The following is a 16,777-nucleotide window of genomic DNA, read 5'->3' on the forward strand; positions in this document are numbered from 1 at the left end:
CTGGGGCCATGCCCCCTCACTGGGGCTGTCAAAAAAATGATAAAAGATGTTTTTGGGCTGATTTAAAATGTTCTGCAGAATGAGGTGTTTTCTTAGCTCTGGTTTTACATGCGGGGGCCAGAGAAGGGAAGAAGTTGGGCTGGTTTCATTCCCCAGACAAAAAAGAAAAAATGTTTTTGGGGAAAAACCTGGTAGTTTAAACAACATCTCTTTCAGTAACACCAGAGAAGTGAATCACAGAACAGTAGAAACACAGAATTGCTTAGGTTGGAAAAACCTTTAAGATCATTGAGTCAAACCATTAGCTTAGCACTGCCAAGGCCACCACTAACTGGTGTCCCTTGGCACCACATCTACGTGTCTGTTAAATCCCTCCAGGAATCAGAGAGTCACAAAATGGTTTGGGTCGGGAGGGACCTTAAAGCCCATCCAGTTCTCCCCTGGGTCTAGAAGGAAGACTCCTTCCACTAGACCAAGCTCTGTCCAACCTGGCCTTGAACACTTTCAATATTATTTTCTCCAGAGTTCTTCCTGCAATTTGGTTCTGAGGGTTTTTGTCCACCAACAAGCAACACTTTGTTCTGAGATACCCACACAGAGCATTTCTAACCAAAGTGGCATTACCTGTGAGCAGGTCTGCAGGAGAGGGGCCTTGCTGCCAGGGGCTCTGGTGCTTGTTTCCTCCATGAGATTAACTCATTCAAGGTGCCAAAACACGGCATAAGTTTCATTTGTGTGTGTCTGGATTTGTTGCTTGCATTCCTCTGATCCTCCCAGGTGTTTCAGGGCATGACAGCACTCCTGAGCATCTGTGGGATGTGTCGAGGTTTGCAAGGTTTATTTGTCTTCTGCAGAGAATTTCCAGAGTAGAAGTGAAAGACTGTAGCTGTTGTCACAAGTACTGCACTTCCTGAGGTGCCGGAGCTGGGGGAGTTTTCAGAGAAATGTGCCTGACACCCAGGCTGTCTTTACTGCTGCTTACTGCTAAAGCATTGCTAAGCGTGATGTGACCTGGCTGGAACGAGCAAGGGCTCAGCTCTGATGGAGGGAAATGACCAGCTGAAATGTAGCTCTGCACGGCAGGAAGGTTCTAAAAGGATGTGAAGACGTGGGGGCAGCGGGACGGGAGCCCAAGGGAGGTGGCGAGGGCGTGTGCTCCCGCAGCGGGTGCAGCGGGGGTTAGCTGGGTTTCTCTTCCTTTTTCTGCCTTTCACAATCCCAATGGGTTTGTGAGGGGGAGGGGGAGCAGGGCTGAGGTGGGAGACAGGTGTCTGGGGGCTATGATGTGGCTGAAGGGATGGGGGCCCCTGCTCCTGACTCCCTGTTCCCCAGCCTGCGCCAGTGTCCGGAGTTGCCGGTGTGGGCACAGAAGGGTGATGGGCTGGTGCAGCCCTGGCAGCCCTGGGACCCCTCTCCTGGTGTCAGTGGGGCTGCAGGTGCCAGGGGACCACAGCACTGGGGCTGAGCCACAGCTCTGCAGTGGGGAGGCCACGTGCTCAGGGGTGTCCTGAACTGAGCAGAAACTCAAGAAGGGGACAAGAGCAGGTGCAGATCCCACATCAGCTGTAACCGGCAGCTCCTCATTCTGGCCCGACAGAATCTGAGGCTCGATGTCACCACTTGGTTTTTTTAATTGGAAAGCTGAATTAATCTGAACCAAGCTTCTGGATTGCTTGCAGAAGGTTTATTGTTCTCAGTGCAGTTGTCATTAGCAACTGTACATTAGCACTAAGGGTATGACTAATAGATCTTCTTTGAGTGATGGCAACGAAGAAGGAAGTGGACAGTGGTCACTGTGAGTGAGAAGTTATGTGCCCTGCCCGTGCTTGCCAGGCTGATGCAGGGTGCCAGGATTTGGCATGGCAGTAAAATCACTGAATCACAAATGCCAGAATGATCCACCACTGCCCTGGGCAGCCGTGCCGGGGGTTGACTCTTTCCTTTTCCTACCAGCTGTCATGGGAAGCAGCATCCTACCCCCTGGAAAAGGTGTGTGGTGGGGCAGCGTTGCTGGTGACCGTTCCTCACCTGCACACGCTTCCTCAGTGGGTGTGATGCCTTGTGAACAGGGCGGCCCCTCAGTGCACCAAGGGCTGTTTGATCTGGGGAGGTGTTTTTGTCCATGCTGCAGTGACCAGTGCAGTTGGCAGCACACGGGAGATGCCAGCACTCTTCAGGAGCAGGGGTCCATCCTGCTCACTCCTCAGAAGAAGGGGTCTGTCCCATTCCAGCTGACGGTGGCACCTGCCCACTTGGTCCTGATTGCCATCTCCAGGGCTGGGCACCTCTTCCCTGGGCTGCAGGCGTCTGCACTTGGGGCCTCTTCCCAGTGATGCGAGTGAGTGTCTGAGGAGGAAATGCTGTTAAAAAAAAAAAGTCTAAAAAACCCCAACCCCCCTCAAAAAGGTTTCGGCAAAGGTTAAAAGCAGAAGGTTCTGCAGCCACATGGGTGCAGATGTGCTGCTGCCCTGCCCCAGGGAGCTGGGGGAGCCCAGCAGGGCTCCCAGGCTGGGGCTGCCCTGGAGCCGTTGGCCCCCCGGAAATTCCGAGGGTGCTGTTTGCATGTTTGTTTTCTGAGCAGATGCACAGATAATATCTGTGGCCATGCTGGGTTTCATGATGGTGGATCCTGATTCACTTTTCCTTGCAGATTTACCCCTTAGTTCCAAGGTTCTGATCACTTTCACTGCTGCAGTGAAAGGAGAGCGAGGACAAGGGAGGCATTCATTGACAAAGGTAAGTGGTGCGTGGTGGCAGAGAAACAAGAATTTTGGCACCTGGTGCTGTGCAGGAAAACAGAGACTTCAGCCTCAGTCAGCTGCTGAGAGCAGGAAGGTGACCCCCAGGTGCCAGCCTCTCTGCGCTGGCATACTGGTTTTGTCTGGGGTAGATTCAACTGTCTGCCCAGTGGCTGGTATGGCACTATGTTTTGGTTTTGTGCTGAACACAGGATTGATAATGCAGAGATGTTTTTGGTTTTGCTGAGCAGAGCTTACACAGTGTCAAGGCCATGTTGGCAAGGAGACTGGGGGTGCATGGGAGATTGGGAGGAGGCACAAACTGATCAAAGGGATATTCCAGAGAATATGACATCATGCTCAGTACAAGTGGGGGGAAGAAGGTGGAAGGGTAAGATTTTTGGGTTGGTCTTCTAAGTAACTGTTCTGCAGGATAGGACCCTGCTCTCCTAGAGCTGAACACCTGCCTGCCCATGGGAAGGGGTGAATGAGCTCCTTGTTTTGCTTTGCTTGTGTGCACGGCCTTTGCTTTCCCTATTAATCTGTCTTTATCTCTCTTTTACTCTCCTGCTTCTCTCTCCAGTCCCACTGGTGGGGGAATGAGGAGTGGTTGTGAGGGGCTTGGTTACTGGCCATGGAGAAAACACAACAGCTGGAGAGAGGGTCATTTAAATTTTGAATTAATCATGAAACAATCCTGCTTCATGGTGTGTTTAAACTTTCTATTGAGTACTAAGCACCGGAGGGACAGAGGTCTGTGACGCCCACACCTCACCCCCCGGCCAGCCCGGGTCTGTACCTATCGTCAGGTGTGCCGTCCGGGTCTGCTCCTGCTGCCCGCTGTAGAAGTGGAGGTGGAAGAGCCTCTCTGCTCTCCAGTGGGAGAGCAGCCGGGGGTCGGTGCCGAAGAGGACGCCGTGCCTGCCGGGGACACCGCACAGCCACACGGGCAGGCGGGGGGTGCGCAGCGCGGGGCTCACCTGGGCAGGGCAGGGCAGGGCAGGGCAGGGCAGGGCAGGGCAGGGCAGGGCAGGGCAGGGCAGCCTTGTGAGCCCGAGGGGAGCCGCGGTCCCTCTGCCCTGGCCCCGCTCTCACCTGCCTCTCACCTGCCTCTCACCTGCCTCTCACCTGCCGCTCCGCTGCCCGCTCCCAGCGCAGGAAGCCCACCGGGCCTCGCTGCCCCCGGGCCTCCCCGGCCCCACCGCCGAGCTCCCGGGGGCTCGCCCGTCCCGTCAGGAGGAGGCTGAGCACGGCCTGCGGGGACAGAGCCCGCGGTCACACCGTGGGGACCGGGGCAAACGCCCTTTGCAGGTGGGGTCCCACTCCCAGCTCTGTTGTGCCTGTCGTGAGCAGGGGGACGCCAGGCTGCAGGTGGCTTTTTTGTTATTATTGTTCTTATCGTCATCATCACCACCATCATCATCACCATCATCATCTGTTTTTTGCATGCACAGCCATGATTAGAATTTGCAAAATATTTTTATATGACCTTATGCTTTTTTTTTTTCTGCATTAGAAAGAGAGAATTTTTTTCCTAAATCAAATGTGGGAAACATTTGATTGTGGATTGTAGCTGATCCTACCTCTGTGCAGGTGACATTTCCAGAACTGACGTTCAGCAGAGGAGCTGTGTCACCCAAATCCTCTTGGACCCTGTACGGCCAAACACAGAACGTCAGGGCAGTGCCAGGCTGGTGCTGGAAGTGATGCTGCATGTCCCTGCCTGGCTGATGGGAAAGGGAGGAAAGGAAAAGCCATTTCAGAAGATGTAACCAAACTAGAGGAAAATATTTAAAAAGTGAAATATACCTTTCAAGTGTCCTAGAGAAAAGTAAACTGTATAAAAATAGGATCACTCCGTGGCTTCCTTCACACCTGAACTGGAAAAAGAAATCAGGGATCACAGGGAAGAAATTATGGCCGGTAAATCATGTTTAATTAAAACAATTAATCTGCTTCAATACCGCCTTAGGTGAGTGTGTTGAGCCAGGTGAGTAAGGTGTTATTCCAGGAAGATTTTATAACTAATTTTGTTGAATAGGATCAGGTAAAAAAAGAAACTTCCAGTTATTGGCTAAATGGGTTTTGTACATTTTTTCCCCCAGATTTTTGCTCAGGCTGCAAGGAATCACATCTTGTATTTCAGTGAGATACAAAATGCTGTCCCATTTACCCAGTGTTTGTGGGATGAGAGAGCTGGAATAGTGGCTAAAGTCCCAGGGATTTCAGTGGGAGCAGGATCTCTTCCCAAAGGAAGATCCATGAACTTTACTGTATGTTAACACCACATCCTGCTGATGGTGGCACTTGCCCTCAAAAGGTCTGATTTGAATGGGAAATAAGATGTAATTAAGCAAGAAAATAACTTGGATAGAGCAAATATCCCCACTTACACAGTTTACGTGGTGGGAGATGAACTCTTGAGCTGCAGCTTTCTCCGAGAACTCAAAGAGCCGGATCTGTCGGGGAAGGTGGGTAAAGGAGATGTGAATTATATAAAAAAGCTGAGCTTTTGAATCCTGTGGTTCCTTTAGCCAAGTGAAAGAACAGTGCAGGGGTCTGCTCTGCCCCTTGCCCAGCCCCGGGGTCTGGCTCTGTCAGGGAGCTGGGAGCAGTTTCACACTAACTGGATTCTTGTTTTTGCGGGAGGAGGAAGATGGGCCTTTGATGGAGGGGAGCAGCAGCTCCTGCCGTGACGTGGGTGTGTCTTGGGCTGTGGTGGGACCTGGGTCTGGGGAGCTCTCCACTTTGGTGCCCCATAAGTGAGGGAGCAGGTTTAGGAGATCCTACATGTCAGGCCAAAGGTGTCTTTAAGGAAGGCTCTGTTGGCAGCAGGCGTTTCCGTACTCACTCTGTCCGTGAAGGCGTCTGCTCTGCAGCCTGCGCGGGGCATCGCGGGGCCAGCTGTGGTGGTGAGGCAGACGACGGCTCTGCCACCTCCTCCTGCTGCCCACAGGGTCTCTGCCAGGGCCACGGCCAGTGCCTGCCCCTGTTCCCGCCGCCCGATCCGGCACAGCCTGTGCCGGGAACACCGGGGGCTGTGACACCCCGGGGGCTGTGACACACCGGGGGCTGTGACACCCCGGGGGCTGTGACACACGGGGGGCTGTGACACACGGGGGGCTGTGACACACCGGGGGCTGTGACACACGGGGGGCTGTGACACACCGGGGGCTGTGACACACGGGGGGGGGGGTGTGAAACATCCCAAACCACAGGATTTGGTGGGAGGAAGCCTTGCCCAGGGGTCAGCCAAGGCTTCTCCCCTGGTACAAATCCCCGCCTGTAGCTGCACACCTGAACCTGGGTCTGGTTTGGCTGAGCCCAGAAGCTGGTCTGCCTGAGTCCAAAGAAGGCAAGGAAATAATTCCCATGTGTCCCGTGGGAAGGCTCAGCATCTTACCTGTCCAGGTGAGTATATTCTGTGTCTCTTGTGAAGAGCAGGTATGTGATGATGTGTGCTTGTACAGCCATCAGAACAGCTCTCGTTCCCCCCTAGGGACAGAAAGACAAACCCCCCTGTGTGAGGAGCAGATGCCATTCCCAGCAGTCCCTGGCCAGTAGGAGAACAGGAAGCCCTCATGGAGAGGGAGCTGTGGGGTGGCCCTGGCTGTGTGTTGGGGACAGCAGGGGTCCCATGGGTGCCCTCCCTCCTTCCCTCCCTCCCTCGAAGTGCTCGGCCCCAGGGAATGTCACCCAGCTCCAGACACCATGTGTGCTTGGAAGCCCCACAGTTTGATTTTTCTCCCCTCTAGCCTCACAGCAAAGGGTCAAGTGTCCCGAGGCAGCCTGGGGCTGATGGGAGGCTGTGCACGGGGGTGCCTGTGCCTGCTCCCTGCCATGCTTAGGGTCAGGGCTGTGGTACCTCCTGGGAACAGAGAGCCTTGGAATGCAGGGAGTGGTGCCTGTGGTTGTACCCAGCGTTTCAGCCTCCAGGTGATTTAGGGGATTTACAATTTGAGTGTTTATCTTGGGCTTCTGCTTTTTTGGGTGCAGTGTTGTGATGATAAATAAGGAAGAAGAAAAACCCTCACTCCTTCGGTAAATGACAGTGTAGGTGACTTCACCTGTTGGATGTCTAGGTGGAGCAGGAAGAATTAGGTAAGTCTAATTCTCAGAAAAGAAACAGGAAAGTCTTGCTGCTTTGTGCATCCTGCTGCCTCTCCTGAGCCCTCCCGTGTGAACCTCTCACTGAAGGGTATCACAGCCTGTCCTGCAGCCAGCTGCTGGCTCCAGGCCGTCCATCCTGCTCCAACCTTGGGCCAGAGGCTCTCCTGTGAGGGCAGCTGTGGCTGTGAGGGGGCTGTGGCTGCAGCCCCTGCACCCAGCCCGGTGGGGAACACTGGGCCTGGCAGGTGGGCAGGGCGGGGGCACAGGGGTGTGGGGGCAGGGGTGTGGGGGCAGGGGTGTGGGGTGCAGATGTGTGGGGGGCAGGGATGTGGGGGCAGGAGTGTGTGCTGCTGAGGCTCCCAGCACTGGCTGCTGTCTCCTGTGCATGTCTGAGACAGGGAGGAGTCGGTGCCAGTGGCTGTGTGACACTTCACCTTTCCTGCCTGCAGCGCGTAGGCCAGGTCAGAGTGTGGCTGGCGGAACCTGAAGTGTGCTGCTGCCCACTCGCAGCTGAACAGGGGGGTTGTGTTCCCAAACAGCAGCTTCTGCAGCCCCTGCCGAGGAAGAGCCAGAGGGGGGGTCAGGTCCCAGCACGGGGGATGACCTGTAAGGTCAGGAGGTCTTGGGGTGCAGGTGGGGTGAGCTCACAGCACTGTCACACTGTCAGACCTCACAACTTCAGAGCAAAGGGGATGTTTGGGCTCAGTCAGGGACTTCATTCAGTATTTAGCCACTCCAGTGAAGCTCAGTCACAGTGTGTAATAACCTCTGTCTGGGTACAGTGCACTTTTTGGGGAAGGCCTGCACTGCTATCACCCGCAGAACCTCCGAGCTGCTGGACAGCGGCACCGGCAGCAGCGCCCTCAGGCACTCGACAGGAGCTGGAATCGCTCACTGATGGTGTAAAAAGCCTTTTTCAACCCAAACGATTCTATGATTCCATGATCCTGACTCCCATCTGAGGCTGTTTGTCAGGGAGGCCCCAAAGTGCAGGTAAACATTTCCCTTGTCATTTGACTGGTTCTCTCTAGAGAATTACTGCGGATCAGCTTTAAGGTTGTGTTGCAGCCATGTTCGTTAAGAGTCTCATAAATAATGCATCCCCATCCCATGCCCTGTTCAGGGGACAGCAGGCTGAAGCCCGCAGCCGCCCGAACTCCGGGAAAGGCTCCCGAGACTTTCTCTTCAGGAGATTCAATTACAGCTCATGCTTAATTCAGCAGGCAGGCAGCTCACCATCGCCGCGTCCGGGGAGAGGGGGCGGCCGCCCGTGCCCGGAGGGAGCAGGAGGGGCTGGGGGACGGTAGAGGGGGGCTGCGGCCCCGGGGGCTCCCCAGCTCCGGGTGATCCATCGCCAGCTCTGCCCCGGCCTCGCTGCAAGGAGAGGAGCAGACGGTGCATCACGCCAGGGCTGCTGCTCTCATGCACCCGAAGTTCCCTCCTAATATTCCCGGGGTGGGCACAGTGCCCGGCCGTGGGCTGGCGGCGGGGAGGGGAGACACACGTGCTGCCCTGGAACATGGGTACCCTTGACTTCCAGCTGTTTTCGGGCATTCCCAACACATCCCTACCAGCGAGTGACTGGAGCAGGGAGTAACACTGAATTACAGAGAATACCCTTCAGTGCCTCCCAAGCTAAGGGCGCAGCAAGTTTTCCAAATACTTGCATTTTGGAGATGTTAGCTTGTTATCCTTTTTCCTGTGTTCTAAAACTGACTGTGGAAACCACTAATTTTAGACAGAAAGGTTGGTTTGTGTTGGACTGCTCTGCCCCTTTGATTTAGATCAGGGAGACTTTCTTTCAGAATACCTGAAGAATACGCCTGTTTCTCAAAGGAGCAGCATGAAAAATGATTCTTCATAGAGACCTGGGCTGCAGGTATGGATGTGTGACCTCCTCAATGTGCCAACCCAGTGGGACAACCCAAAACCCACCAGACAAACACCAAATGTTACCTTTGGAAAAGAGTTACCTGATGAATTGTATTGTTGATTTCCAAGCTGAAAAGGTAAATAAAGCACAATTTAAAAAACCCAACAGAGGCATTGCTGGCATATGGAGAAACCGGAGTCCAGTCAGAAGACAACCCCAGAACAAAGGAAGAGTAAGAGCTGTAGCACTTGTATTATGGAGTACACAAAGACCTTTTGTCATTGGCACATAAGTTTTGTAGTAAAACATAACTTTAAAAATTACATTAAATAACCACCTGGAATTAAAAACGTGATAAAAAAAGTAGAATAAAAATCTTACCCACGGAAACTAAAGATTTCTCTCCATTTGTTCAGATCAGAGATTCTGCTGACGATCTCCTCCAGCTCCGTCGGCGCGGCGTGTTCAGCCCCCCTGTCACCCATCGCAGCCCCCTGCTCAGCCCCCCTGTCACCCATCGCAGCCCCCTGCTCAGCCCCCCTGTCACCCATCGCAGCCCCCTGCTCAACCCCCCTGTCACCCATCGCAGCCCCCTGCTCAGCCCCCCTGTCACCCATCGCAGCCACCGCGCTCCGGGCGATGCTCCGGGCGATGCTCCGGGCGATGCTCCGGGCGATGCTCCGGGCGATGCTCCGGGCGATGCTGCGGGATGGGAGCACTGACGCTGCTGGGGGGCGGCTCCCTGACCCCCCCACCGAGCGGCACCGACCCCCCCGCCCGTCCCCCCGTGCCTGAAGCGTGGGCAGAGCCCGCGGGGCCCGCTCCACTCCGCGCTGTGCCCGCAGCATCGGTGTTTGCTGCCGGGAGAGCCGGGGGGTGCCGGGGCTGCTCGGGGGGGCTGCCTGCGGGCGGCGGCAGGAGCGGGGGGCAGGAGGGTGGGGATTTTCCAGCATGGAGCAGGAGACGCGGTGTTTTCCAAAGCGGGGCGGGAGCGGGGCTATTCTCCAGTGTGGGGCGGGAGCAGGGGCACTTTCATGGATAACGGGGGCCCGGGGTCCCTGCTGGAGTTCCCCCAGGGTTCGTGCTGGGCGGCCGTGCCTCTGTCACTTCTGTCGGTCAAACACACAAATACTGTCACAATTTTATTTTGCTCGTAAGAAGTGTTTTTCCTTAGGAACTGGGTATGAAGGCAAACAACAGCCGTGCTGATGCTCGGGAGCGGGGCGGGGACGGTGGAGCGGGGCTGAGTGACCCCGGTGAGGACACCCGGACCCCGGGGCGGGGCTGCTCTTGCCTGCACAGCAAAGGGAGGGGTTTGGGTTTGCTGTGTAGTAAACGATACCATGAGACGCAATACAAATTATATATTAAGAACATACATTACCATTAGGAAGAATATGCACATGGATTAAGAACAAAACTATGAAAAAATGTTGGTGTCGTGGTGACTTGCAGCAGCCCTTACACATTGTCAAACTCCGTGGAGAAGCAGGGGCAGAGCTGCCTTGGGAAAGTGTTTGGGTAGCGGGGATGCAGCTGACAAACCTCTACAGAACCCAGTAGTGTTTTGCCATTCACTGTAGAAGTACGAAAAAAGGCATCGAAGTGAGTGAGGCCTCGTTGGCTGGTAGTGCCCGAAGTGCAGAGGGCTCAGATGTCTGGTAACTGGGCCCGTTCTGCACCCGGGGGATGGATGGACGCGGGGTGGGGTCCCTCCTCACCTGCAGCCAGGCGGGATTGCTCCTCACCCACAGCTGGGCACAGCCCCCGCAGATAAATGGGTGGCTGGGGCAGGGGCTGTCTCCCTGTGTTCCCTCTGAGTGCTGTTTCCGTGTCGTGTGAGGAGCAGCTCGTCTCCAAGGCACTCAGGTAATCCCGTGCGGGTAGTCTTTGCTCCCGGCTCAGCCTGTCGGTAGCTGGGCTGGCTCTGCTGTCCCTGCGGGAGGGTCTGTTGTTTTAAGTGACCTGAGGATGTCTCAGGGTGTGAGGGCTGCTGTGGCCGTCTGTTCTGGCTTCCTGCACCAGACCTTGCCGTGTTCCTTCCTTAGTCCCTGCTGAGCTGCAGTGTGCCAGGGAGCCTGTCTGTTGTGTTGTTGCTGCCCTTTCCAAAGGTTCTGACTTGGTTTGTTGTTATTTGATAAGAGTTTGCAAGGCTGCTCTCCAGGCAGGGCTGCTCTCTGGGCAGGGCTCTTGGGAGCTCTGGGAGGGGGCAATGGGAGGTGAAGGTGCCTGGGCTCACTCCCTAAATGCCTTTTGCCTGATGAACTGCAGAGGGGCTGTTAGGCAGTGCCAAGCCCGGCTGCCTCCCTGAGGCAAGCTGGATCATGCAGCACATTCCCCGAGTGCTGCTCTGCTGTGACAGCTTTGTCACCGAGCTGCAGCACCGAGGGGTAACAGGAGCTCCTGGGACTTTGGGCTCAGAGCACGGTTTGGTTTGTTAAAACTAAAACCCCAAAAGAGAGCTTTATGGAGAGAAACAGTGTTGTTGCTGTGCATTTGGTGCCAGGTCAGAGTGCTGGTGGTGGGTGCAGGTGTTTGGGTGTTACCCCCACGCACTCGCTGTAGCTCCTGTTCCTGCCGAGCACTCTGTGTGTGTGTGTGTGTGTGAGCTGGAGCCCGAGGGGTGTCGGGGCAGAGCCCGGGCCTTGTCCTGTCCCTCGCTGGGTGTCTGAGTTTGCTGCGTGTCCTCGTTCCCTGGCATGGTCACAGCTGTGTCCTCGCTTCCACCAGGGCTGAAGGGCAAAGCTGCTGCTGGTGAGTGTGGGTCTCTACTGCAAACCATCTATTGGACTTTCCAGACCCTGTGCAATGCTACTGAGATTTCTAGTTTTCCTCATACCAGCTACTTTTCAGATAGTTTACTGGAAAAAAGGCAAATGTCTTAATAAGGCCTTACACCAAGAAAGAGGGCATTTCCATCCAGACATTACCATTCAGCATGTCTTCTTTTGTTCACTGCATACACCATAGTGATGCTTATTTGAAATCTTCTCTTTTGTTTTACCTTCTTCAGAGCTAATTGTTTGCAAGTTGGTACATCTGGTGGTTGTTGATGTAGTAGTGACAAATCTCTTTGCTTGAAATGTTGTTAAATCCTGTAATTCTAATACATCAGGTCAACTGCTCCTGTGATCCTCCCTGAATCTTTTGATTTTGAAAAGGGAAATTCAAACCCAGCAAATCGGATTAGCAGGGCATTGAGGAAGTGCACCAGGGAGCAAACCAGGATGGTCCAGAAGGAATTTGCAAACTGTTCACTGTGAGTCTTGAATGTAAAGGTTCTCTCCTTGAAATTAGCGATCTTCTCTGAAAGGTGATGGATCTTCACCTCTGAGGAGAAGAGAATCATGATGAGGCAACCGCAGGAACCTGAAAGGGAGGGGGACATGCTCGTCACCTTGGCAACCCCTCAGTCATGCTGTGTGTGTGTGTATGTGTGCCACAGCCAAAGATCACATGCAGAGTGTTCTTATGGCCACTGTAGCTTAGCTTTAACAGGGATTATTTTTGGAATCCAAGCCAATGGCTATTGAAATTGGTAAGCTTTTCTAATTGAATTAGGCTCAGGACCAGCAATATTGAGCAGGGCTGCTTTAGTGCCCCGAGCCAGCAAAATATCTGTGCTCGTGTTAGGCTTTAAGCCACTCATTGTCCTTTTGAGCTGTCTGCATGTCTAAAGATAAAGACATACCCAAGTCCTTTATTAAGTTATGATTGCAACATATAATACCTAGTAAAGTCAGGGTAAACCTACTTGTCAGCCAAGCCAGCAGCCTGGAGAGTGGGTGCTACCTTCCCTGTGTGGCAGAGGGACAGGGGTGCTCTGTTATCCCTGTGTGGCAGAGGGGCAGGGGTGCTCTGTTATCCCTGGTGGCAGAGGGACAGGGGTGCTCTGTTATCCCTGGTGGCAGAGGGACAGGGGTGCTCTGTTATCCCTGGTGGCAGAGGGACAGGGGTGCTCTGCTATCCCTGTGTGGCAGAGGGACAGGGGTGCTCTGTTATCCCTGGTGGCAGTGGCTCTCAGAGACCACCCTCACAGCAAGCTGCTGCCAGCCCATCCCTCTCTGCTGCTCAGCCCTTCAGTCCTTGGCAAGGCCGTGCTGCTCTAAGGGGTGACCCCACTTCCACTGTCTGGAACCCTCCTGTTGTGGGAGCAGTTGCACCACTGACATCTTTTGGTTGTTTTTCACCTGGTTCCTGGTTATGACTGTGTGTTGAGTGTCAGTGATGTAGCACCACCTCTGTGTCCCTGGGGCTTGTGCACCTTTCTGCAGCAGCTTGACTGTCCCCATCCTGCCACCTGCCCTTGGGGGGGTTTCCCATTGTATCTCTTAACTCCAATTTAGAGAACATGTAATTTAGATTTTACATAGCAGAGTCCCTTGCCTTCCTGCCTGCCTTGACTTTGCTGGTTTAGAGTCAATGCAGCCACAGTCCTTAACCCTCCTATGTCAATAGATGGGTCACTGTGAGTAGCAAATTCAGAGCAGAGTCAGCCTGGCAGGACAGGGCTGCTGATACTCACAGGCAATGAAGCTCCAGAGGTACAGCCCGACAGGACCGTGCAGTGTTTCGTAGGGGCTGCCAAAAGCATTGAACATGAAGAACCCTGCTCCCACCAGAGCAAAGATGATCAGTACTGTACAGAAGAGAATGACACTAACATGGATACTTGCAGGGATAATTTTGAGCAAATCTGGAAAAACTGGAAACAAAACAACAACATTATTATATACATTAGGCAAAGTTGTCTTTGAAATCAGCTGGGGGGGTTCCTGCTGGTTTGTGGTAGTTGTTTTAATCCTGCTCTTCTAAATGCAACCAAAGAAGTTATTAACTAGAAATGGGTTTTCATGGATGTGTTGAGGCAGAAATATTCTGTGAAGCTCAGAAGCATAGACTGGTCAGGAAAGAAAGCTCCAGGGGAAGCCTCTCCTCCCCTTCCTGGAGGTGGTATTTTGTCTTTAATGTGAACAGGATATTTTGGGGAAAAAGAGCGGGAATTCATATCTGTGGAGACAGGTCTGCCTTGTGAGGTGGCCTGAAGGGCTCTCACTCCCCAGTATTATGGGCTTGGCCACCACCTCCTCTTTGGGGATGGGGGAAAATAAATCCAGAAACAAACTTCCTGTTTTCATTTGTGCTTACAATGTCCCACGGAAGGATGTGACATTGGAAATGAATTTTTACTGTGATTATGAATGCACAAATTCAGAATAATTTATTTTAAATATTTTTATGCAGCTTTTTAGCTACTATTTCAAACTGTGATCCTGCTTGGCTAGGGCATAGGGGGATAGTCAGTCAGAGACCACGAGAGAATGATTTTTAATCATTCCTGTTTGTTTGGCAACAAGTATTGTGGAAGGAACAGTGAAACACACTTTACTGCTCCTGATCCATGGGGGTAATAATGCCTCACATCAATTACTTCTCCTTGTAAAGCCTTTACCAGCAAACTGCTCCACATCTGGAGCCCCTCTGCTCTGGAGCCAGGCTGGGAGAGCTGGGAGGGTTCACCTGGAGAAGAGAAGGCTCCAGGGAAACCTGAGAGCCCCCCTGAGAACCCCTTCCAGGGCCTCCCTGTGCAGGTTTCCTACAAGGAATAGCATTAGTTCTGTGATACTACTTATGTTTGGGGAAAACACACAGAACTGTGGATTTAATAATACAATTTTGTATTGTTTATTTTAAGAAAACAATTTATGGCATGGTTGGAATCCTTCCCATGGCACATGCATCTAGAGCTGTTTGTCATTGAAATTTTATATGTGACATACCAGGAAAAATTAATTCTAGCAGCAATGTTGTCTTGAAAGGAAAACACTGTATGAACCTGTGTGTGGCAGCAACCTTTAGAAAATGAACTGCTGACCCAGAAACTGATGGGAATGAGTAGGAACAAATGGAGCAGAAGCTTTCCCCAGCTGAACTGGGTTTGCTGGCAGAGCAAATTCATATTATAATTAAAAGAGATATAGTGGTCAGAGGGGAGCATTTAATGGGAACAAGCATGGAACTAAATCATTTAGCCTATTTTCTGATCTCCTCAGACATGCTTAAGTGCAGTGAGTGCATTAAGCTGTGGCTGTGTATTGTGCATGTTTGTCCTGCTTTCTGGAGTGCTCCTGCCGAGCTCCCGGGGCACTGATGCGATGGGATGGGGCTGCTCCAGCCCCAGGGAGTGGGAGCAGCCTGTTGCACTGAGTGCTCTCTGAGGTGAAGGCTCCTGTCTCGGCTGCAGGTTTTCCCCTTCCAGCTGTCACTGACTGAGCCCTGATGAGCGTCAGCTCCCGTGCTGCTGGTGGCTGGGCCAGCCCTGGGTCACAACAGTCCCCCAATCCCTTGGGATTGGATAAACCTCTTTGAAAATTCACTCAGGGTGAAATGTCTGCACGCGGTGATGGCACACAAAGCGATTGAGGAGGAATTTCAGCTGTGTAAGCAGAGTAGTGATGGAATTTAGAGACAGCAAATCTTAACATAATATAAAATTAACTTGGTCACTACTTTGGGAAACTGTTCCGTAGTAAATAATTTCTGGTACCTAATCTGGTAGCCTTCCCTCGCATTCAATCACTGGCGTGAGCAATTTGCCAGTGCTGTTGTGGCAGAAGCTCATAAGCTGTCTGCTGTAGTAACTTCGGCTGACACATCGTGCACACAGCAATGGCTGTTCCTTACCGCTTGTTCCACGTGCTGCTGGACACAAATGTCTCACTTGATCATTTTATTGATCTTATCCTTGAAGACAAATAGATTTTGAATGTAAAGCAAAGCCATTGCTAATGCTTTGACATTCTGTGTGTCAGGTACCCAGTCAGCCAGCCTCCTCCAGCCCTCCCAATTAGTGCTGCAGATTGAGAACTTCGGGGCTGCTTTGTTTCTCGAGAGCAGCCGGTGCCCCAGCTCGTTCATTAGATCCCTGCTGGTTTAGTTCATTCTTCTTGACAGCACAGAGGGTGTAATGTTGACGCAGAAAAAGATGGCAGAGGTTAATTAAACCCCCAAAATATTCTTTTTTTCTAAAGTAACAGTATAAAATATTTTGAAATGTGGATATCTGTGTAACTGCAATGTAGATTCTTGAAGACACTAGCCAGGCTTTACTAGCATCAGAAAATAAGTTACTTGATTCTGAGGACCAGAGCACTGGCACGTCCCGTGTTGCTGGGCTCGGTGTCCGAGCGAGGGGCCGTGCGGGCAGCCCCGTCCCGCCGCCCCGCTGTCAGCAGCGCGCTGTAAATAACCCAATAAATAGCCATCGCTACTCACATGAGAACTGGAAGGGTCTCCCCCCGAGCCCGCACTGCCGCACACGCTGCCCGGAGAAGAGCCCGTACTGGATCTCGCCGATGAACTTGTGCAGCTCGGGGCCGGTGGCGTTGACGAGCAGCGCTCCCGTGGTGCAGAGGGTCGTGCCCCTCACCCAGAGCTGGGTGCCCACGGCCGCCGCCGTGCCCAGCGCGCAGGCGAGGCTCAGCACCCCGGCCGTGCAGAAGATCAGCCTCTTCTGCGGGGCGGGCATGGTGGCACCGGGCACCGCGGGGACGCGCTGTGGCCGAGGCGGTGCCGAGCTGCTCCGCCGCGGGGCTGCAGAGCCCCGGGCACCCGGCCAGCCCTGCCCTGAGAGCTGCAGCCTCCCCGGAGCACCAGAGCCCAGCCACGGGCAGGCACTGACTGCAGAACGCTGGAAAGATTCTTTTCCCCCGTCCCCTTCTGTACAGCTTCGCGGAGAGTTTCAGTGCATCTCCTGTCACTTGATAGCGAGGGTTTAGGATGACTGATCTCTGTAATCTGATGAGTGCTCTGCTTGTCCCAGCCCCCGCGGGAGCGGGGGGTTCAGAGACAGCTTCCCTGGTGCATCTGATTATCTGCTCTCCATAATGGAAGTTCTCAAAAGGTTTATTTTTCCAGGTTTTATTCTAAAGCCAGCTGTGCTGGTTTTTTTTGGTTTTGTTTTTGGGGTTTTTTCCCTCTTTTGGGTATATTTCTCTTTTGCTGTTCCTGATGTATTGCCTAGCCAGGAGGCCCCTCTGTAGTATCTGGTTGCTCT

General features: G+C 53.2%; 2 protein-coding genes across 2 annotated transcripts; both read right to left on the reverse strand.

Moving 5' to 3' along the window:
* Positions 1–1,662: 1,662 nt before the first annotated feature.
* On the reverse strand, positions 1,663–9,786 carry MINDY4B (MINDY family member 4B). The gene is made up of 12 exons (XM_064665586.1): positions 9,103–9,786; positions 8,822–8,849; positions 8,085–8,222; positions 7,283–7,402; positions 6,142–6,233; positions 5,590–5,755; positions 5,132–5,197; positions 4,548–4,618; positions 4,322–4,391; positions 3,855–3,992; positions 3,538–3,823; positions 1,663–2,346 (listed from the first exon to the last, which is right to left on the reverse strand). Exons 1-12 carry the CDS (start codon positions 9,672–9,674, stop codon positions 2,204–2,206), a joined length of 1,890 nt encoding a protein of 629 aa, XP_064521656.1. The 5' UTR covers positions 9,675–9,786; the 3' UTR covers positions 1,663–2,203.
* Positions 9,787–9,843: 57 nt separating this feature from the next.
* CLRN1 (clarin 1) lies at positions 9,844–16,657 on the reverse strand. Its single transcript, XM_064665636.1, has 3 exons — positions 15,997–16,657; positions 13,247–13,426; positions 9,844–12,090 (listed from the first exon to the last, which is right to left on the reverse strand). Exons 1-3 carry the CDS (start codon positions 16,247–16,249, stop codon positions 11,825–11,827), a joined length of 699 nt encoding a protein of 232 aa, XP_064521706.1. The 5' UTR covers positions 16,250–16,657; the 3' UTR covers positions 9,844–11,824.
* Between the last annotated feature and the right edge of the window lie 120 nt (positions 16,658–16,777).

The sequence above is a fragment of the Pseudopipra pipra genome, chromosome 10 (assembly GCF_036250125.1).
Source record: "Pseudopipra pipra isolate bDixPip1 chromosome 10, bDixPip1.hap1, whole genome shotgun sequence".
Classification (NCBI taxonomy): domain Eukaryota; kingdom Metazoa; phylum Chordata; class Aves; order Passeriformes; family Pipridae; genus Pseudopipra; species Pseudopipra pipra.

Bases quoted from the DNA above. Each gene is read 5' to 3' on its own strand.
- MINDY4B (XM_064665586.1), bottom strand. From the start codon at position 9,674: ATGCTGGAAAATCCCCACCCTCCTGCCCCCCGCTCCTGCCGCCGCCCG. The intron at 6,234-7,282 runs GTGAAGTGTCAC...TTCTGTCCCTAG, and splicing joins ACGCGCTGCAGGCAGGAAAG to GGGGGAACGAGAGCTGTTCT. The intron at 5,756-6,141 runs GTAAGATGCTGA...TTCCCGGCACAG, and splicing joins GAATATACTCACCTGGACAG to GCTGTGCCGGATCGGGCGGC.
- CLRN1 (XM_064665636.1), bottom strand. From the start codon at position 16,249: ATGCCCGCCCCGCAGAAGAGGCTGATCTTCTGCACGGCCGGGGTGCTG. The intron at 13,427-15,996 runs GTGAGTAGCGAT...TTTTGTTTCCAG, and splicing joins GAGACCCTTCCAGTTCTCAT to TTTTTCCAGATTTGCTCAAA. The intron at 12,091-13,246 runs GTGAGTATCAGC...CCTCCCTTTCAG, and splicing joins CCTCTGGAGCTTCATTGCCT to GTTCCTGCGGTTGCCTCATC.